The 23,178-nt window shown below is 42.1% G+C and overlaps 1 protein-coding gene across 6 annotated transcripts in view; it reads right to left on the bottom strand.

Annotated features, from left to right (window-relative positions):
- The window catches only part of tmtc1 (transmembrane O-mannosyltransferase targeting cadherins 1), a 128,802-nt gene that overhangs the window by 32,056 nt on the left and 73,568 nt on the right, over nt 1-23,178 (bottom strand). For all 6 annotated transcript variants that reach the window (XR_010167797.1, XR_010167796.1, XR_010167795.1 and 3 more), the window contains 2 exons: nt 9,818-9,926; nt 9,352-9,454 (listed from right to left, as the gene is read on the bottom strand). Coding sequence is in view for 3 of the 6 variants with exons in the window: in XM_063905481.1 (XP_063761551.1) it covers nt 9,352-9,454; nt 9,818-9,926 (212 nt within the window). In the remaining 3 variants the exon portion in view is untranslated. The remainder of the gene's footprint in view (nt 1-9,351; nt 9,455-9,817; nt 9,927-23,178) is intronic.

Raw genomic sequence — 23,178 nt, forward strand, 5'->3', positions numbered from 1 at the left:
AAGTTAGTAAAGTGCCTTGACCAGTGAGGCATTTGAGCTGTGTGGATGTCTGAAAGCAGTGCTTGAGCATGCCAGTTACAGTTACATAAACAATTTCCTTTAATTACAGAGAGACTTAATATTTCAATAAACAATGTTTAATCTGCATTACAAAACTACATTACAAAAACAGCAGAGAGAGAAAAATATTTTACGGTTCACATCAGGAAAATGAAAAGTTAACCATTTTTTTTCCTCAGGTGTTGCTTCCAAAATGTAAGTGTGTGTGTGTGTCAGTGTGTGTGTGAGTGAGAGAGAGAGAGAGAGAAACTAAAATGAGAAGGTTGTTTTTTTCTCAGGTGTTGCCTCTGCAAGTGTGTTTGGTTGTGTGTGTGTGTGTGTGTGTGTGTGTGTGTGTGTGTGTGTGTGTGTGTGTGTGTGTGTGTGAGTGTGTGTGTCTTTGACAACAGTGTGCTCAACATCTGTGCACAACTAGAACATCTGTGCAACAGAAATCAGTACAGTTGAGAGAAAAATACGGGTACAGTCATCGGGAAAATACATTTTTCTCTGGTTGTGCCTCCAAATGTGTGTGTGTGAGAGAGAGAGAGAGAGAGAGAGAGAGAGAGAGAGAGAGAGAGAGAGAGAGAGAGAGAGAGAGAGAGAGAGAGAGAGAGAGGCAGATGCAGACCGGACATGCAGCTCTCGACTGGACATGCAGCTCTCGACTAGGCTTCCCTTCCGCGGCGCAATTGCATCTTTGCTGTTCTGATTGATCAGAACTGAGTGAGAGGATCAATAAAGATGCCGAAAGTAAAACGCTCCAAGGCTTGGCTTCATTTCACATCTAAGGATGCAGATTCTGCGACATGCAACACATGTCTTAAAGCAATAGCATGCAAGGGAGGTATCACTTCTAATTTAATGAAACATCTGACGGTGCATGGAGTTTATTTAAAAGCCGATCAATGCACCGTATTTGATAAATTACGTGACGAAAGGCCAAGCACTTCAACGGCAGCAGCCAGTGTCGGACAAATAGAAGAGAGTCCCAGGCTGGGACTCTCTATATTGGTTTATTTATTACTATATGTTACTTGTATTTATATTGTTTAAAGATTTAAGTTAATACTGTATTGTAATTCAATTTGGCCCTGGAAATAAAAGGGTATTCTTTTTTGACAACGTGTGTGCATTTTCGTTTTTTTAAGTACCGGTTCGAGAACCGTTTCGGCACCGGAACCGTTTCAAAAATACCGAGTAGGCACCGGTATCGGATAAAACCCAATCGGTACCCAACCCTAGTCTCGAGTTAATAGTATTCAAGTCCAAGTCGAGTCGCAAGTCATGCCGAATTTGATCAAGTCAAGTCTGAAGTCATTAAAATCATGACTCGAGTCTGACTCGAGTCCAAGTCATGTGACTCGAGTGTACATGTCTGCTGGGAACCTTAAGGTTCTGCACAGTATCTCAGCTGTTCCAAGGACTGCTCTCGGATATTGTTCCTGGGATTTGTTGGGAGCCACTGTACAGCAAAATCCCAGTTTGGGAGTTACTGCCCAGAGTGCCCCGATCACTACTGAACCATTGCTGCTTCACCTTCCACATCTTTTCCAGCTCCTCTCTTAGCCCATGGTATTTCCAGAGCTCCTACTGTGCCTTCTTCCTGATGTTGATATCACTTGGGATTACTTTGTACTATCTTAACTTTGTCATTCTCAGCCACCGCTGGGGGGGGTGCTGCACATATTGACCATGGAACTTCCAGCCCCTACTCTGCACAGAAGTTCCTGTACACCAGTGGTTCCCAAACATACTCAGTCAGGCCCCCCATTATGCAAAATGCACTTTTTAATGTCTTTTAAAACCTATTGCCCCCCATATATTAATATTAATCACGGCAGCGTTTAGCTGAGTTTCTCCCAGTAGAAAACTCTCTTCAGAGAGATCATGACACTCCAAAGGGGCGTGGCCAGCAGCAGCTAGTTCATTTAAAGCAGTGGTCGCCAACCCGTCGATCGCGGTAGATCTTTGAAACATTCCCTGTAGATCCCCAAAATAATAGAACAGGCGGCATTAAATTGACGAATAAGATCAAAGAAGGATACTGGCACAATAACTGTCGCAAAATGACAATATACGGCACTAGCAGGTGATAGCTAGTAGACGGCAATGATGTCAGCTGGCATGGCGGAGGCTCCGAGAAAGAAGTCGAAAACGTATAATTTCCATGAGGAATGGGAAGAGGAATTTATTTTCACCATGGTGAAAGACAAGTGTGTTTGTATGCTGTGCCACCAAACTCTGGCGCTGTCTAAAAGAGGAAATCTGGAGCGGCACCACAACACTAACCCCGACAAATTCAAAGACAGTTTCCCCGCCAAGAGCGCAATCCGCGCTAGGAAAGTTGCTGAGCTGAAAGCTGGGTTGAAGGCTCAGCAGTCGCTTTTCACAAAACCTGCTGCTCAAAATAAGGCTGCGACTGAAGCTTCATTTCGTATTAGTCACCTTTTGGCTAAACACAAGAAGCCTTTTACATATGGCGATGTATTCAAGAAGGCAATGGCCATCACTGCAGAGACGGTTTTCAACGGCTTCAAAAACAAAGACAACATCAAAACCGCGCTCCGCAGTGTCCAGCTTGGCCCCAATACAGTGGCGAGGAGGGTCGAGGAAATGTCAGGGGACGTGGATCGACAAGTGTTAAAAGATTTGTCACACTGTGAATATTTTTCACTACAGTTTGATGAATCCCTGGATGTAATGGACACAGCTCAGCTTGTTGTATTTGTCAGGATGGCGTTCCCGGACTCTACAACAAAAGAGGATCTGCTCACTCTTTTGCACTTAAAGGAGAGAACGAGAGGTGAGGATATTTACAACGCGTTTAAAAAATATGTCCGCGATAATGACATCCCGATTCACAAACTGGTGGCAATTACCACTGATGGAGCCCCATCGATGCGCGGTGTGCGCGCTGGATTTATTGCGCTGTGCCATAATGACCATGATTTTCCTGACTTCGTGAATTACCACTGTGTCATTCACCAGCAGGCCTTGGTGGGGAAGGTCGTGAACTTTTCTCAAGTTATGACTCTGGTGGTCAAACTGATCAACTCGATTAGAGCAAAAGCGCTTCAACACCGCTTATTCAAGGCGTTATTGGATGAGCTCGATGCCGCGTATGGAGACCTACTCCTCCACGCTGATGTCCGGTGGTTGAGTCACAGCAAAGTGCTGCACCGATTTGTTGATTTGCTGCCCGAGATAAAGACTTTTCTGGAGACAAGGAACGAGGAGCATGAGGAGCTGTCAGATGATCAGTGGCTGCTGGATCTAGGGTTTCTGACAGACCTGACGGCAAAACTGAACGCACTGAACAACGAGCTCCAGGGAAAAGACCGACACCTGCCCCACATGATAAGCGCAGTGAATGCGTTCAAGGCCAAGCTCGGTGTTGGAACACACAGCTGAAAAACGGGAGGCTGACACACTTTCCCAACCTGGAGAAAATGTCACAGGCCATCGGTGACAAGGACGCTTTTCACCCTGAGCAGTACTGTGTTCACCTGGACAAAGTGGCAGCAGAGTTCAGTCGGCGCTTTAGTGAATTGGACGTCATGGAAGATATTGCTGCATTCGTCTTAAACCCATTCCTGACCATTGATGTGGAACAGGTAGCAGCCAAATTCCAGCAGGTATTTGCTCTGCCTAGTGGGGTTGACATGGAGTTGGTTGATTTGCAAAATGGCATTGAGCTGAAAGTAAGATCACGGGACAGTACATTTTGGGGAATTGTCAGCAGGGAGAAGTTTCCACTCATCACCTCATGTGCACTAAGAGTGAGTGCCCACTTTGGATCCACTTACCTCTGTGAAATGGCGTTTTCACAGATGAAAATAATTAAATCAAAGTACAGGAGCCGCCTCACTGACAAACACCTCACAGACTGTCTCAGACTAGCTGTCAGTAGCTATGAGCCAAACTACAAAGCACTCACAGACAGTATTCAGTCACAGCCATCTCACTAACCTGGGTGAGTAATATGCCAGTATTGACATCTGATGGCAATGTGAAAAGTGATGATGCATAAGATGGTACATAACTGCACTGAGCTTATTTACACTGACTGAGAATTTTGTTAAAACACAATTACAGTTCTATTTTATTAATAATAATAATAATAATAATAATAATAATAATAATAATAATAATAATAATAATAATACATTTTATTGATATATATATTCTAAAATGCAGATGTTATGTAACTTGCATGAAGCTTGAGTGGATAAGCATAACACTGCATGTGATCTGCTCACTGCTAGTGTGTTTTGTGTGTGTGTGCCTTCTATGAACAAAGTACTAACCTCATACAAAAGGAAATAGGCCACACCTTTATTTTTTGTGTTGGACATGAAGCTGTACTTGGACTAATTGCATTTAGAATTTTGTTAGCATTACAGCTCTATTTTCTAAAATGCTGATATTAATGTGACTTGAATGAAGCTTCAGTGGATAAGCATAACACTTGATATGATCTGCTTGTCTACCATAAAAAAATACTGTTATATGTGGAAAATTCCACAAATTCCAAATTCCTTTTCTTTTTGTATTGAAATGAAATTGAATAATTTAGAATTGAAATTGATGTGTTAGAATTGAAGTTGATGTGTAGCTATGGCCAGTTTGATAAGCTAGTTACAGTGTTTTTGTTGCATAAATTTGAACGTAGGACCAAAGCATTTCACGTAATTCAAATACAGTTAGCCTGAATAAAAGGCGTCAAGTTGGAAGTACAATCTGGGCTGTCTTTTTCTTTCAACGCTTAAATAGGTAGATCTTGCCTCTCACCAAGGTGAAGGTCAGGGATCTTGGGCTTAAAAAGGTTGGAGACCACTGATTTAAAGCTACAGTCACAGAATCAGCACTTCAGGGTGAGGCATGCTACAATGGGGGATCTGTTTGGTATTTTGAGCAAAACACTTCACAGACATGTTTTGTATGGATATGGCCAGTGTTGGGTGTAACGCGTTACAAAAGTAACAGAGTTACAGTAATGTATTACTTTTTGCTGTAACGCAGTAATATAATGCATTACTTCTGAATTTTGTGTAATATAATACCCATTATAAATCTCAGTAACGCAGTTACAACACATTTTAACCCGAAATTATGTGGTGTTTTGTTTTTAAGAATATACAAACATCGCAAGACATTCCGACACCTTAGTAAGGTGGTTAAGATGGCTGCAGAAACCGATTCACGATTGAGAGCTGCTTGCTCGCAATGGAGAGGTGCAGGCTAGGATAAAAGAAAAGAAAAAGATAGAGTGCGTTTAGAAAGCTTGTCAGCCAAATCCCCGTTAACACACCGATGACAAGGTGAGCTAATGTTGCCATAGAGACTCGTTCATATACAGTAGGTGACTGGGCCATGCTGAGGCTCCACTAACATGTTATTGATAACAAACAGGGGTGGTAGTGACGGGCCATGATTGGCTCTGTATGCAATGTTAGCGTAGTTTTCTTAGCATTCGCCTATACTGCCTATGCCCAGGGCCGGCCCTGGTTAAGAGAAAGATTTATGCTTAAGGGCGCCCCCCACCAATTCGGCGGCGCCCCCCCCACCAATTTGGCTAGGAGGGCGCCTAGTTCACCTATGCCCAGGGCCGGCCCTGGTGTGGATTCTGGGCTGTTGGAACACATAAAATACCTAAAGTAACTAACTAATTAGATTTACTCAAATCATCTTGTAGAGAGATACTTGTACTTCTTCTTCACTACAATTTACAAGTAAATGTGGTACTTTTACTCGACTAAATAGTATTAATACCTTTAGTTACTTTGCAGATTTCGATTAATGATGGTAAATATAATGAACCCTTAAATCAGACTTTAGTTCACCTGGAGTAAATTCAGCAGCTATCCTGCAGTATACAAAGCCATTCAAACTAGCTGCACCTTTACCAGCTCTGAGAATACTTTAATGATCAATAATTATAAAACATATCAGAGATATTATTCTGAAATGGAAGAATCAAACAATGACTACTTTTACTGTCGCTACTTTAAGTACATTTAGATGAGAATACTTTTCTACTTTTACTTGAGGAACATTATGAATTCAGGACTTTTACTGTGACAGAGTATTCCTACACTCTGGTACTTCTACTTTTACTCAAGTACAAGACCTGAGTACTTATACTTTTACTCAAGTACAAGATCTGAGTACTTTTACTTTTACTCAAGTACAAGATTTGAGTACTTCTCCCACTCAAATCTATTATATACATTTATTTTAATTGTATCAAAGAGCCTGCAACCAATGTTAGTTTACAACTTCTTCCCAAGCTTCACACGCCCCCCAGTACCTCCGCGCCCCACTAGGGAATACCTATGTATGTAGTACATAAACACGTACATACATACATACATACATACATACATACATACATACATACATACATACATACATACATACATACATACATACATACATACATACATACATACATACATACATACATACATACATACATACATACATACATACATACATACATACATACATACATACATACATACATACATACGGTGGGGAGAACAAGTATATGATACACTGCCGATTTTGCAGGTTTTCCCACTTACAAAGCATGTAGAAGTCTGTCATTTTTATCATAGGTACACTTCAACTGTGAGAGACGGAATCTAAATCAAAAATCCAGAAAATCACATTGTATGATTTTTAAATAATTAATTTGCATTTTATTGCATGACATAAGTTTCAAGGTTTCAAGGTTTCAAGGCTTAATTGGTCATATGCACAGCATATATTACGTATATGTTGACAAATCTTATGTCGTGTGCTCCTCCAACAACTCAACATACATGGTGCAGATAAGATAAATAAAATAGTGCAAAAAGAGAGAAGAATATTTACAATAACAACAATAAAGATTTGAGGATGTGAAATATATACATATGTGGAATACATTGAAAGTATTTAAACACTTTACACTGTTGAATGAGGAGGTATGGACAGATGCATATATTATGTATAGCAGATGTATATGGCAGATATGTATAATATATAGATATGTGTACACTAAACAGATATGTATGGCAGTTGTGTATAATATATAAATATATATGTATGTGTGTACTATAAAAAGATGTGAGTAGACATTCACACAGCTCAGGAGTTCAGCAGTCTTATAGCCTGTGGTATAAAACTGTCTCTGAGTCTGGTAGTCTTGGTCCGGATGCTGCGGTACCGTCTGCCAGACGGCAGCAGACAGAACAGATTGTTGCTGGGGTGATTGGGGTCCTTTAATATCCTACCGGCCTTCTTCCTGTATTTGATACGTCAGAAAAACAGAACTTTATATTTGGTACAGAAACCTTTGTTTGCAATTACAGAGAGCAGACGTTTCCTGTAGTTCTTGACCAGGTTTGCACACACTGCAGCAGGGATTTTGGCCCACTCCTCCTTACAGATCTTCTCCAGATCCTTCAGGTTTCGGGGCTGTTGCTGGGCAATACGGAGTTTCAGCTCCCTCCAAAGATTTTCTATTGGGTTCAGGTCTGGAGACTGGCTAGGCCACTCCAGGACCTTGAGATGCTTCTTACGGAGCCACTCCTTAGTTGCCCTGTCTGTGTGTTTTGGGTCGTTTTCATGCTGGAAGACCCAGCCACGACCCATCTTCAATGCTTTTACTGAGGGAAGGAGGTTGTTGTCCAAGATCTCACGATACATGGCCCCATCCATCCTCCCCTCAATACGGTGCAGTTGTCCTGTCCCCTTTGCAGAAAAGCATCCCCAAAGAATGATGTTTCCACCTCCATGCTTCACGGTTGGGATGGTGTTCTTGGGGTTGTACTCATCCTTGTTCTTCGTCCAAGCACGGCGAGTGGAGTTTACACCAAAAAGCTCTATTTTTGTCTCATCAGACCACATGACCTTCTCCCATTCCTCCTCTTGATCATCCAGATAGTCACTGGCAACTTCAGACGGGCCAGGACATGCGCTGGCTAGAGCAGGGGGACCTTGCGTGCGCTGCAGGATTTTAATCCATGACGGTGTAGTGTGTTACTAATGGTTTTCTTTGAGACAGTGGTCCCACCTCTCTTCAGGTCATTGACCAGGTCCTGCCGTGTAGTTCTGGGCTGATCCCTCACCTTCCTCATGATCATTGATGCCCCACGAGGTGAGATCTTGCATGGAGCCCCAGACCGAGGGAGATTGACCGTCATCTTGAACTTCTTCCATTTTCTAATAATTGCGCCAACAGTTGGTGCCTTCTCACCAAGCTGCTTGCCTATTGTCCTGTAGCCCATCCCAGCCTTGTGCAGGTCTACAATTTTATCCCTGATGTCCTTACACAGCTCTCTGGTCTTGGCCATTGTGGAGAGGTTGGAGTTTGTTTGATTGAGTGTGTGGACAGGTCTCTTTTATACAGGTAACAAGTTCAAACAGGTGCAGTTAATACAAGTAATGAGTGGAGAACAGGAGGGCTTCTTAAAGAAAAACTAATAGGTCTGTGAGAGCCGGAATTCTTACTGGTTGGTAGGTGATCAAATACTTATGTCATGCAATAAAATGCAAATTAATTATTTAAAAATCATACAATGTGATTTTCTGGATTTAGATTCCATCACTCACAGTTGAAGTGTACCTATGATAACAATTACAGACCTCTACATGCTTTGTAAGTGGGAAAACCTCCAAAATCGGCAGTGTATCAAATACTTGTTCTCCCCACTGTACATACATACATACACACATACATACATACATGAAGGGGTGTTCTTACTCTGCAACAAGTTTAAGTAGGTAGGTGGTACGTGTCAAAGTAGCATCCACAGGAATGGCACGATCCAAGGTTTCACAGCAGAATATTGGCCAAAGCATCACCCTGCCTCTGCCAGCTTGCCTTTTTCCCATAGTGCATATTGGTGTCATGTCTTCCATGGCACCAGGATGCACAAGCACCCAGCCACATGATGTAAAAGAAAACGTAATTTAACATACCAGGCACACTTCTTCCATTTCTCCCAACAAACTGCAATACTCTGTGTGTTCTGCTGTGTACCTTTCCAACAGAAACAGCATTAACTGATTCAGCAGTTTGCGCTACAGGAGCTCTTCTGTTGGATTGGCACACATGGGGCAGCCTTTGCTCCCTACGCACATCATGACCCTGACCACTGGTTTTCCTTCCTTGGACTACTTTTGGTAGGTACTCACCACTGCAGACCGGGAACCCCCCACAACACCTGCAGTTTTGGAGATTATCCGACCCAGTTGTCTAGCCAAGACATCAATTTACCAATCAGCCCTGGGGCCAGATAGCCATTGGGTTTAACTCACCAGTATCCACAAGAAACACTCCGTAGTTATTATGCAGGTCGGAACTGTCCGGACACTTCCCTATTCCTTCCAAATACACTTCTTTGGCTTCAGCAAAGCGTTTCTGTGGAAGAAAGCAGATTCAATGAATACAGATGAAACATTAATTCACAACTCCTAAATTACATTATCTTGGTCTACAGTAGACAAAGACAATACCACAGCTCACTATACTGCTCATAGACAACATAAAACATACTTTAAAAAAACTAGCCTATACTGAGCAATATCTCCTGTCATCTTTATTTTTCTTTATTTTCTATTGTAGCATGTGTGCTGATATGACCTGTGACTTTTATCAAGTCATATTTTCAGTTCCTCTCGTATTGTGTGCATAATTGTTAAAGCAAATAAAGCTTAATTACTATTAGTATTAATAATGAGATGATGATTATAGTGTCCTCCTTATATCTTTGAGATGTTTCACCTGTTCAGCATAGAGTGATGCCAGACTGGAGTAAGCATCAGCAAAATGTGGACCGAAGTGTATGGAGTGCTTCAGCAGAGTCTCAGCTTCTTCTTCCTTCCCAAGTGACCTGGAACACATCGTCATCTCAGTATACACAATAATCATCCAAGTCTACTACCACTATAAATAATCAAATTACAATAATCATGACAACAAAAAAATGTTTTTTTTCCCATTCCAGTGACTCAGAGTTGTACTTATAGACACACAGACAGAACACTGACACATACACACTGTAACCCCACATGCACAGAAGAGATGGTTAAGGAGCTAACAAATAAAGAAGTCTTAATTTCAGCTTCTATCTTTGTTCATGAATCAGAATCAGAAATACTTTATTTATCCCAAACTGGGAATTTTTTTCATTGACTATTATACAAAGGAAAAAGAAACCCTGAGCATGAGACATCATTTTCACACATGGATTGGCCACCACAGTCCAGACCTGAACCCGATTGAGAATCTTTGGGATGTGCTGGAGAAGACTTTGCGCAGTGGTCCGATTATCCCGTCATCAATACAAGATCTTGGCGAAAAATAAATGCAAGACAAAAATAAATGTTGTGACATTGCAGAAGCTTGTGGAAACGATACCACAGCGAATGCATTCTGTAATCAAAGCTAAATGCGGTCCATCAAAATATTAGAGTGTGTGACTTTTTTTTTGGCCAGGCAGTGCCTTGCAAAAGTATTCACCCCCCTTGGCTTTTTATCTATTTTGTTACATTACAACCTGTAATTGAAATGTATTTTAATCTGAATTTTATGTGATGGAGATGCACAAAAAGTCTAATTGGTGAAGTGAAATGAGAAAAAAAATATAAAAATACTTAAAAAAAATAAAAAACAGATCATTGGCATGTGCATATGTATTCACCCCCTTTGCTATGAAGCCCTTAAAAAGTTCTGGTGCAACCAATGTGAAATGAAGTCCACCTGTGTGCAATCTAAGTGTCACATGATCTGTCAGTATAAACAAGCCTTTTCTGAAAGGCCCCATAGGCTGCAACACCACTAAGCAAGAGGCATCACACCATGAAGACCAAGGAGCTCTCCAAACAAGTCAGGGACAAAGTTATTGAGAAATACAAGTCAGGGTTGGGTTATAAAAAAATATCCACATCTTTCCCACGGAGCACCATCAAATCCATAATCTTCAACTGGAAACAACTTTGGACCACAACAAACCTGCCAAGACAGGGCCGCCCACCAAAACTCACAGACCGGGCAAGGAGGGCATTAATCAGAGATGCAACAGAGAGACCAAAGGTAGCCCTGAAGAAGCTGCAGAGTTCCACAGCAGAGACTTGATTGTCTGTGCACAGGACCACAATAAGCTGTACACTCCATAGAGCTAGGCTTTATGGAAGAGTACCAGAAAAACAATTCCTTACTGTTTACGACTCCCTAAATGTATGGCGGAAGGTGCTCTGGTCAGATGAGACTAAAATTGAACTTTTCGGCCACCAAGGGAAATGCTATGTCTGGCGGAAACCCAACACATCCAATCACCCCAAGAACACCATTCCCACAGTGAAACATGGTGGTGGCAGCATCATGCTCTGGGATGTTTTTCAAGGGAAACTGGTCTGAGTCGAGGGAAAGATGGGTGGTGCTAAATACAGGGATATTCTAGAGCAAAACCTGTTTCAGTCTGCCTGTGATTTGAGACTGGGACGGAGGTTCACCTTCCAGCAGGACAATGACCCGAAGCATACTGCTAAAGCAACACTCGAATGGTTTCACCGGAATAATTTAAATGTGTTGGAATGGCCTAGTCAAAGCCTAGACCTCGATCCAATTGAGAATCTCTGGTTTGACTTGAAGACTGCTGTTCACAAACGGAAACCATCCAACATCTGGATGGAGGAGTTTTGCCATGATGAATGGGCAAAAATCCCAGTGGCAAGATGTGGCAAGCTCATAGAGACTTATCAAAAGCGACTTGCAGCTGTAATTGCCGCAAAAGGTGGCTCTACAAAGAACTGACATTAGGGGGGGAATAGTTATGCACACTGAAGTTTTCTGTTATTTTGTCCTTTTTGTTGTTTGCTTCACAATAATAATAATAAAAAACATCTTCAAAGTTGTAGGCATGTTCTGTAAATGAAATGATGCAAAGCCTCAAGCAATCCATTTTACTTCCAGGTTGTGAAGCAACAAAACATGAAAAATGCCAATGGGGGTGAATACTTTTGCAAGCCACTGTATATAGTTTGCGATCAATAAACCTGTGTTTAACTTACATGAGCGTGATTCATTGCATTAAGGATGCAGGACTTTGGTGTCAGTGAGTAAATTTGAACACAAACAGGTATGTGGAAACAGCTTTAGTACTCAGATGGAAATAAATTATGAGCAGTACATGTATGAGCATTAGTCATGCAGTCAGAGACTGAAATTTGCCACCTCAGTACTCGGTACCCAAATGCAAGTCATCAATTACCCTATGAAAACACTACAGTCATTTCACAAACTTTGTGTAAATTAATGTAGAAATGACTGTTCAAATGACTGTAGTGTTCTCATTTCAGTCTCTGACTGCATGACTAATGCCCATACGTGTACTGCTCATCATTTATTTCCATCTGAGTACTTAAGTTGTTTCCACATACCTGTTTGTGTTCAAATGTACTCACTGACACCCAAGTTCTGCATCCTTAATGCAATGAATCACGCTCATGTAAGTTAAATACTGGTTTATTGGTTGTAAACTATGTATATACAGTAGGGAGAACAAGTATTTGATACACTGCTGATTTTGCAGGTTTTCCCACTTACAAAGCACGTAGAGGTCTGTAGTTTTTATCATAGGTACACTTCAACTGTGAGAGACTGAATGTAAAACAAAAATCCAGAAAATCGTATGTATGATTGTATGATTTTTAAGTAATTAATTTGCATTTTATTGCAAGACGTAAGTATTTGATACATCAGAAAAACAGAACTTGATATCTGGTACAGAAACCTTTGTTTGCAATTACAGAGCAGACCTTTCCTGTAGTTCTTGACCAGGTTTGCAAACACTGCAGCAGGGCTTTTGGCCCACTCCTCCTTACAGATCTTCTCCAGATCCTTCAGGTTTCGGGGCTGTCACTGGGCAATACAGACTTTCAGCTCCCTCCAAAGATTTTCTATTGGGTTCAGGTCTGGAGACTGGCTAGGCCACTCCAGGACCTTGAGATGCTTCTTACGGAGCCACTCCTTAGTTGCCCTGTCTGTGTGTTTCGGGTCGTTGTCATGCTGGAAGACCCAGCCACGACCCATCTTCAATGCTCTTACTGAGGGAAGGAGGTTGTTGGCAAAGATCTCGCGATACATTGCCCTTCCCTCCTCCCCTCAATACGGTGCAGTCGTCCTGTCCCCTTTGCAGAAAAGCATGCCCAAATAATGATGTTTCCACCTCCATGCTTCACGGTTGGGATGGTGTTCTTGGGGTTGTACTCATCCTTGTTTTTCCTCCAAACACGACGCGTGGAGTTTAGACCAAAAAGCTCTATTTTTGTCTCATCAGATCACATGACCTTCTCCCATTCCTCCTCTGGATCATCCAGATACTCATTGGCAAACTTCAGACGGGCCAGGACATGCGCTGGCTTGAGCAGGGGTACCTTGCGTGCGCTGCATGATTTTAATCCATGACGGCATAGTGTGTTACTAATGGTTTTCTTTGAGACTGTGGTCCCAGCTCTCTTCAGGTCATTGACCAGGTCCTGTCGTGTAGTTCTGGGCTGATCCCTCACCTTCCTCATGATCATTGATGCCCCATGAGGCGAGATCTTGCATGGAGCCCCAGACCGAGGGAGATTGTCCGTTATCTTGAACTTCTTCCATTTTCTAATAATTGCGCCAACAGTTGGTGCCTTCTCACCAAGCTGCTTGCTTATTGTCCTGTAGCCCATCCCAGCCTTGTGCAGGTCTACAATTTTTTTATCCCTGATGTCCTTACACAGCTCTCTGGTCTTGGCCATTGTGGAGAGGTTGGAGTCTGTTTGATTGAGTGTGTGGACAGGTCTCTTTTATACAGGTAACAAGTTCAAACAGGTGCAGTTAATACAAGTAATGAGTGGAGAACAGGAGGGCTTCTTAAAGAAAAACTAACAGGTCTGTGAGAGCCAGAATTCTTACTGGTTGGTAGGTGATCAAATAAAATGCAAATTAATTATTTAAAAATCATACAATGTGATTTTCTGGATTTTTGTTATAGATTCCGTCACTCACAGTTGAAGTGTACCTATGATAAAAAAAATACAGACCTCTACATGCTTTGTAAGTGGGTAAACCTGCAAAATCGGCAGTGTATCAAATACTTGGGCAAAAAAGTATTTAGTCAGCCACCAATTGTGCAAGTTCTCCCATTTAAAAAGATGAGAGAGGCCTGTACTTTTTATCATAGGTATACCTCAACTATGAGAGACAGAATGAGAAAAGAAAATCCATAAAATCACATTGTAGGATTTTTAAAGAATTAATTGGTAAATTCCTCGGTAAAATAAGTATTTGGTCACCTACAAACAAGCAAGATTTATGGCTCTCACAGACCTGTAACTTCTTTAAGAGGCTCCTCTGTCCTCCACTTGTTACCTGTATTAATGGCACCTTTTTTAACTCGTTATCAGTATAAAAGACACCTGTCCACAACCTCAAACAGTCATACTCCAAACTCCACTATGGCCAAGACCAAAGAGCTGTCAAAGGAGACCAGAGACTAAATTGTAGACCTGCACCAGGCTGGGAAAACTGAATCTGCAATAGGTAAGCAGCTTGGTGTGAAGAAATCAACTGTGGGAGCAATTATTAGAAAATGGAAGACATACAAGAACACTGCTAATCTCCCTCGATCTGGGGCTCCACGCAAGATCTCACCCCGTGGGGTCAAAATGATCACAAGAACGGTGAGCAAAAATCCCAGAACCACACGGGGGGACCTAGTGAATGACCTGCAGAGAGCTGGGACCAAAGTAACAGAGGCTACCATCAGTAACACACTACGCCGCCAGGGACTTAAATCCTGCAGTTCCAGACGTGTACCCCTGCTTAAGCCAGTACATGTCCAGGCCCGTCTGAAGTTTGCTAGAGGGCATTTGGATGATCCAGAAGAGGATTGGGAGAATGTCATATGGTCAGATGAAACCAAAATAGAACTTTTTGGTAAAAACTCAACTCGTCGTGTTTGGAGGAGAAAGAATGCAGGGTTGCATCCAAAGAACACCATACCTACTGTGAAGCATGGGGGTGGAAACATCATGCTTTGGGGCTGTTTTTCTGCAAAGAGACCAGGACAACTGATCCGTGTAAAGGAAAGAATGATTGGGGCCATGTATCATGAGATTTTCAGTGAAAACCTCCTTCCATCAGCATGGCACTGAAGATGAAGCGTGGCTGGGTCTTTCAGCATGACAATGATCCCAAACACACCGCCAGGGCAACGAAGGAGTGGCTTCGTAAGAAGCATTTCAAGGTCCTGGAGTGGCCTAGCCAGTCTCCAGATCTCAACCCCATAGAAAATCTTTGGAGGGAGTTGAAAGTCCGTGTTGCCCAGCGACAGCCCCAAAACATCACTGCTTTAGAGGAGATCTGCATGGAGGAATGGGCCAAAATACCAGCAACAGTGTGTGAAAACCTTGTGAAGACTTACAGAAAACGTTTGACCTCTGTCATTGCCAACAAAGGGTATATAACAAAGTATTGAGATGAACTTTTGTTATTGACCAAATACTTATTTTCCACAATAATTTGAAAATAAATTCTTTAAAAATCCTACAATGTGATTTTCTCATTTTGTCTCTCATAGTTGAGGTATACCTATGATAAAAATTACAGGCCTCTCTCATCTTTTTAAATGGGAGAACTTGCACAATTGGTGGCTGACTAAATACTTTTTTGCCCCACTGTATCTTTTCATGGGACAAGACTGAAGATATGACATTTTGACACAATGTAAAGTAGTCAGTGTACAGCTTGTATAACAGTGTAAATTTGCCCTCAAAATAACTCAACACACAGCCATTAATGTCTAAACCGCTGGCAGCTAAAGTGAGTACACCCCTAGTGAAAATAGCCAAATTGTGCCCAATTAGCAATTTTCCCTCCTCGGTGTCATGTGACTCGTTAGTGTTACAAGGTCTCAGGTGTGAATGGGGAGCAGGTGTGTTAAATTTGGTGTTATCGTTCTCAAGCTCATTCATACTGGTCACTGGAAGTTCAACATGGCACCTCATGGCTAAGAACTCTCTGAGGATCTGAAAAATAGAATTGTTGCTCTACAGAAAGATGGCCTAGGCTATAAGAAGATTGCCAACACCCTGAAACTGAGCTGCAGCACGGTGGCGAAGACCATACAGCGGTTTAACAGGAAAGGTTCCACTCAGAGCAGGCCTCGCCATGGTCGACCAAAGAACTTGAGTGCACGTGCTCAGCGTCATATCCAGAGGTTGTCTCTTGAAAATAGACGTATGACTGCTGCCAGCATTGCTGCAGAGGTTAAAGGGGTGGGGTCAGTCTGTCAGTGCTCAGACCATACGCCGCACACTGTATCAAATTGGTCTGCATGGCTGTCGTCCCAGAAAGAAGCCTCTTTTAAAGATGATTCTCAAGAAAGCCCGCAAACAGTTTGCTGAACACAAGCAGACTAAGGACATGGATTACTGGAACCATGTCCTGTGGTCTGATGAGACCACGATAAACTTATTTGGTTCAGATGGTGTCAAGCGTGTGTGGTGGCAACCAGGTGAGGAGTACAAAGACAAGTGTGTCTTACCTACAGTCAAGCATGGTGGTGGGAGTGTCATGGTTTGGGGCTGCATGAGCGCTGCCGGCTGTGGGGAGCTACAGTTCATTGGGGGAACCATGAATGCCAACATGTACTGTGACATACTGAAGCAGAGCATGATTCCCTCCCTTCGGAAACTGGGCCGCAGGGCAGTATTCCAACATGATAACAACCCCAAAAACACCTCCAAGATGACCACTGCCTTGCTAAAGAAACTGAGGGTAAATGTAATGGACTGGCCAAGCACGTCTCCAGACCTAAACCCTATTGAGCATCTTTGGTGCATCCTCAAACGGAAGGTGGAGGAGCGCCGTGATGTCATCATGGAGGAGTGTAAGAGGATTCCAGTGGCAACCTGTGAAGCGCTAGTGAACTCTATGCCCAAGAGAGTTCAGTCAGTCCTGGAAAATAATGGTGGCCACACAAAATATTGACAATTTGGCCATTTTCAATTAGGGGTGTACTCACTTTGGTTGCCAGTGGTTTAGACATTAACGACTGTGTGTTGAGTTATTTTGAGGCCACAGCAAATTTACACTGTTATTCAAGCTGTATACTGACTACTTTACATTGTATCAAAGGGTCATATATGCAGTGTTGTCCCATGAAAAGATATAATAAAATATTTACAAAAATCTGAGGGGTATACTCACTTTTGTAAGATACTGTATATATATATATATATATATATATATACACTGCCTGGCCAAAAAAAAAGACCACCACCTGGATTTAACTAAGCAAATAAGTAAGAGCTTCCAATTGGATAACTACTGCATGGGTGATTATGTTTCAGCTGGCAACCAGTTTTTTTTAACTCTGACTGATGCAGTGAGTAGCTTCTCATTTGTGAAACAGTCATTTCGAAAGACATATCCTGTGGTTGTGGAAACGATGTTAATCAGTTTCAGAAGGGTCAAATTATTGGCATGCATCAAGCAGAGAAAACATCTAAGGAAGTTGCTGAAATTACTAAAATCGGGTTAAAAACTGTCCAATGCATTATTAAAAACTGGAAGGACAGTGGGGAAACATCATCTTCCAGGAAGGAATGTGGTCGGGAAAAAAAATCTTGAATGATCGTGATCGGCGATCACTTAAACGTTTGGTGAAATCAAATTGTCGAAAAACAACAGTAGAACTCACGGCTATGTTTAATAGTGAAAGTAAGAGCATTTCCACATGCACAATGCGAAGGGAACTCAACGGATTGGAACTACACAGCTGTGTAACCGTAAGAAAACCACTTGTCAGTGAGGCTAATCGGAAAAAACGGCTTCAATTTGCTAGGGAGCGTAAAGATTGGACTCTGGAGCAATGGAAGAAGGTCATGTGGTCTGATGAGTCCAGATTTACCCTGTTCCAGAGTGATGGGCGCATCAGGGTAAGAAGAGAGGCAGCTGAAGTGATGCACCCATCATGCCTAGTGCCTACCGTACAAGCCTGTGGGGGCAGTGCTATGATCTGGGGTAGCTGCAGTTGGTCTGGTCTAGGTTCAGCAATGTTATGTGCCCAAAGAATGAGGTCAGCTGACTACCTGAATATACTGAACGACCAGGTTATTCCATCAATGGATTTTCTTTATCCCTGATGGCACGGGCATGTTCCAAGATGACAATGCCAGGATCCATCGGGCTCAAATTGTGAAAGAGTGGTTCAGGGAGCATGAGACATCATTTTCACACATGGATTGGCCACCACAGACTCCAGACCTGAACCCGATTGAGAATCTTTGGGATGTGCTGGAGAATCTCCCGTCATCAATACAAGATCTTGGCGAAAACTTAATGCAAGACAGAATTACATTTTGTGACATTGCAGAAGCTTGTGGAAACGATGCCAAAGCGAATGCGTGCCGTAATAAAAGCTAAAGGCGGTCCGACGGAATATTAGAGTGTGTGACCTTTTTTTTGGCCAGGCAGAGTATATACAGTGGGGCAAAAAAGTATTTAGTCAGCCACCAATTGTGCAAGTTTTCCCATTTCAAAAGATGAGAGAGGCCTGTAATTTTTATCATAGGTATACCTCAACTATGAGAGACAAAATGAGAAAATCACATTGTAGGATTTTTAAAGAATTTATTTTCAAATTATTGTGGAAAATAAGTATTTGGTCAATAACAAAAGTTCATCTCAATACTTTGTTATATACCCTTTGTTGGCAATGACAGAGGTCAAACGTTTTCTGTAAGTCTTCACAAGGTTTTCACACACTGTTGCTGGTATTTTGGCCCATTCTTCCATGCAGATCTCCTCTGCAGTGATGTCTTGGGGCTGTCGCTGGGCAACACGGACTTTCAACTCCCTCCAAAGATTTTCTATGGGGTTGAGATCTGGAGACTGGCTAGGCCACTCCAGAACCTTGAAATGCTTCTTACGAAGCCACTCCTTCGTTGCCCTGGCGGTGTGTTTGGGATCATTGTCATGCTGAAAGACCCAGCCACGCTTCATCTTCAGTGCCCTTGCTGATGGAAGGAGGTTTTCACTCAAAATCTCACGATACATGGCCCCATTCATTCTTTCCTTTACACGGATCAGTCGTCCTGGTCCCTTTGCAGAAAAACAGCCCCAAAGCATGATGTTTCCACCCCCATGCTTCACAGTAGGTATGGTGTTCTTTGGATGCAACTCTGCATTCTTTCTCCTCCAAACACGACAAGTTGAGTTTTTACCAAAAAGTTCTATTTTGGTTTCATCTGACCATATGACATTCTCCCAATCCTCTTCTGGATCATCCAAATGCCCTCTAGCAAACTTCAGACGGGCCTGGACATGTACTGACTTAAGCAGGGGGACACGTCTGGAACTGCAGGATTTAAGTCCCTGGCGGCGTAGTGTGTTACTGATGGTAGCCTCTGTTATTTTGGTCCCAGCTCTCTGCAGGTCATTCACTAGGTCCCCTCGTGTGGTTCTGGGATTTTTGCTCACCGTTCTTGTGATCATTTTGACCCCACGGGGTGAGATCTTGCGTGGAGCCCCAGATCGAGGGAGATTAGCAGTGGTCTTTTATGTCTTCCATTTTCTAATAATTGCTCCCACAGTTGATTTCTTCACACCAAGCTGCTTACCTATTGCAGATTCAGTTTTCCCAGCCTGGTGCAGGTCTACAATTTTGTCTCTGGTCTCCTTTGACAGCTCTTTGGTCTTGGCCATAGTGGAGTTTGGAGTATGACTGTTTGAGGTTGTGGACAGGTGTCTTTTATACTGATAACGAGTCCAAAAAGGTGCCATTAATACAGGTAACGAGTGGAGGACAGAGGAGCCTCTTAAAGAAGAAGTTACAGGTCTGTGAGAGCCAGAAATCTTGCTTGTTTGTAGGTGACCAAATACTTGTTTTACCGAGGAATTTACCAATTAATTCATTAAAAATCCTACAATGTGATTTCCTGGATTTTTTTTCTCATTTTGTCTCTCATAGTTGAGGTATACCTATGATAAAAATGACAGGCCTCTCTCATCTTTTTAAATGGGAGAACTTGCACAATTGGTGGCTGACTAAATACTTTTTTGCCCCACTGTATAATAAAATATTTACAAAAATGTGAAAGGTGTACTCACTTTTGAGAGATACTGTATATATATATATATATACTGTATAATATGTAATACCAGACCTGACACTCACAACTAAAACATACTTGTAAGGGTGTTTTAGCCCCAGGATTAATATTCCCATTGAGAAACAGACATGTACAGGTTTTCTCTTTTAGTTTAATGCATTGATACAAACTGTGTTTTGAGATTGCAAATGCAGTAATGCCATCAGAACTTCAGAAGAATTAACAACTTCTGGTTGTTCTCACACATGACAAGACTGTAAAGACTCAAGAATTAGGGGTGTAATGGTTCACAAACATTTTGGTTCGTTACGTACATCGGCTTTTAGGTCACGGTTAGGTACGTTTTTGGTACAGCAGAAAAAATGATAACAGAACATTAAAAAAGGGTTTTTAATTATTATGAAACTGTGAATATTCTCTCAAATGAATACAAAATATAATAAAATAAAGGTGCAGCATTTCAAAAATGAACTGTACTATACTATTCACAAAAGCAGCTTGACATTAGGACTTGCTTGTCAGCTTGTACATTCATTGTAGTTTCACTTTTTTTTTGAAAAATTAACTTTGCAAAAACCACATTGCTTGCAGAATGGGCAGATATCTGTTGTGACTGGAATTGTGTTTCATGGCCTCTCCAACTCCCATTCTGACACGACCTCCTTCAGTACCTCTGCCAGATGTATGCTTGTGTGCTGTTCGAAAATGGGGGGAGTTTGCAGGACGTGGCTTTGCATGTTCCAGTGGCAGTCGGGTGTAATGTAGTGCGCCGTTGCTGTTAAATAACTCTCGGTCAATCAGCTCGCTAATCCAGTAATGAGTGACCCAACAGACAACAAAGAATAAATGTATTCATAAATGTATTCATAACTAGTTCATTTTGTTGGAGAGGTAGATAAAAAAGCTACATGTGTATGGTCTAATTTGAAGTGTGTGTTTTGCTCCGCTCACCATCCATACCGTGGCGGAGCTGCAGGTGGTCAGGCAAAACTGCGTGTTCTCCGTCAACAGCAGCTGATCCTAATCATTGATCCCTCTCTGTCTCGCGTCAGATTCACTCGCGTTTATGTACATATCGATCAGATCTATGACTGCCTGCTTATCAAAGGACACCTAAACAATAAGCGTTGCTTGGCAACGGAGTGTAGCGGCAAATTATAGTGGCGCTGAGTAGCAGCAAAGTGTGAGTTGACAGGTGCTTGTCATCTTCCCTTTATAAGCTTCAAAAATGTATATATCGTGTGAATTTGGCAATAAAAGGTTCATATTCTGAAAGCCAATACTTTGCTTATTTAAAATCAGTCAAAAGACCTGAACCCAAGTTTTTTTCACAAATCCATGTCTATCTAGAAAAGAGCCGTGTACCGGACCGAAGGGCCCATACCGAATATTTTCGGTATGAATATGTATACCGTTACAACCCTATCAAGAATCATATTCCAATTCAAGCCACATTTTCCCACACAGGCTTCGAGTGGAAGACCAGGTTCGTCAATGGCTGCCAAAATATTTTTTTTTTCTTATAAAATCCACTAGGACAATCTACACCAGGGGCTGAGCCACATCCACAGCATCAGTGGATTCATCCAGTTGCAGAGAAAAACACTCACATGTGTCAATATCATTCCTCAATTGCTGTTCAACATCCCCCGCCATTCCCTCGCATCCCCGTGTAACAGAATTTCTTGATAGCTGCACATCCTGAATAGCAGACACAATCACCTTTCGATTTTTAAAATCGGCAAAAAGCGCATCTTCGGCTTCCATGAAGCTTCTTTCACAATCTCACCATCCTTGAAAGATTTCTTTCCTTTTGCAAGAACACGACAGACACGATAAGAAGCTATGGTTGCAGCCTTACTCGTGGTATTGGGCCTGGTAAAAATGGACTGTTGTGCTGCTAGCTAACTTTTCAAGTCCTTGACTTTTCGGGCGCGCAGTGTTAGCTGGGAAGTTTGTATCGTAGCTCTTGTGGACCGTCTTGAAATGCCGCTCCAAATTCCCTTTCTTTGGTAAAGCCACATTTGCATTGCAGATAAGACAGATGGACTTGGCATTCGAATACACGAAAAAAGAATCCTCCTCCCACTCTGAATGAAAATGATAAGTTTTAGATTTTTTAGCCATTCTGCCGCCATGGTAGTATCCACTCGCTCTAGTCAAGCTACTCGCGCCCTTCCGAGTCCTTAGTTAGAACCTAGCAACCATACCATGCGCGCGGATAGAAAGAAGCGTGTGACATTTTTTCTTTGGTTATGTCTGATCTACCTTACTATAGCTGTACAAATCTACACACTGCTTCACGCGATCAGCAGTTCATTGTGCCTATTTAAAATGTTTTAAGTTGGAAGTTTTAATGTAGGCCTATTTTACACAACAGTAGGAGGATAGCCTACACACAACATTTTCTCGCGATCGACTGGAACTCAGCCCGCCATCGACCGGAACTCAGCCCGCCATCGACCGGTAGACCGCGATCGACTGGTTGGGTACCCCTGATCTACACTAATGTCCTCGTGTGAAGGTCTACTGACATCTGCTCTGTACAGGAACACAGAAAAGCATATTGCTGTCTGGAAAGAATCAATCTGAGGTCAACGAGTGGTTAATATCATGAATTGCCCTGCCACATACTTTCATAACTTATGCATTCAAGACAACTCTGACAAAGTCATCCATCTATGTTCCTAACACAACACTGGAAAACCCAACTCTTTAAATTAAAAAGCCATCTATGTTTATATGCCTATACTTTATCAAAACCTCAAGTATTAGCCATACATATATATATATTTTTAAATGTATTATGTATGAGAAATCATTCCTCATAAACAGGTGTTCCATGGACATACGCCTAAACATAATAAAGCATTTATTCAATAGCACCCCTGTGTGATCAGTTGTTACGTGTTTGACACTTTGGCTTAAATATATTTGCAGTGACTTCGCCAAAACCTATTTGGATTTCACTTGGTAGTGCACCACATT

This window comes from Eleginops maclovinus, chromosome 17 (genome assembly GCF_036324505.1).
Source record: "Eleginops maclovinus isolate JMC-PN-2008 ecotype Puerto Natales chromosome 17, JC_Emac_rtc_rv5, whole genome shotgun sequence".
Taxonomy (NCBI): Eukaryota; Metazoa; Chordata; class Actinopteri; order Perciformes; family Eleginopidae; genus Eleginops; species Eleginops maclovinus.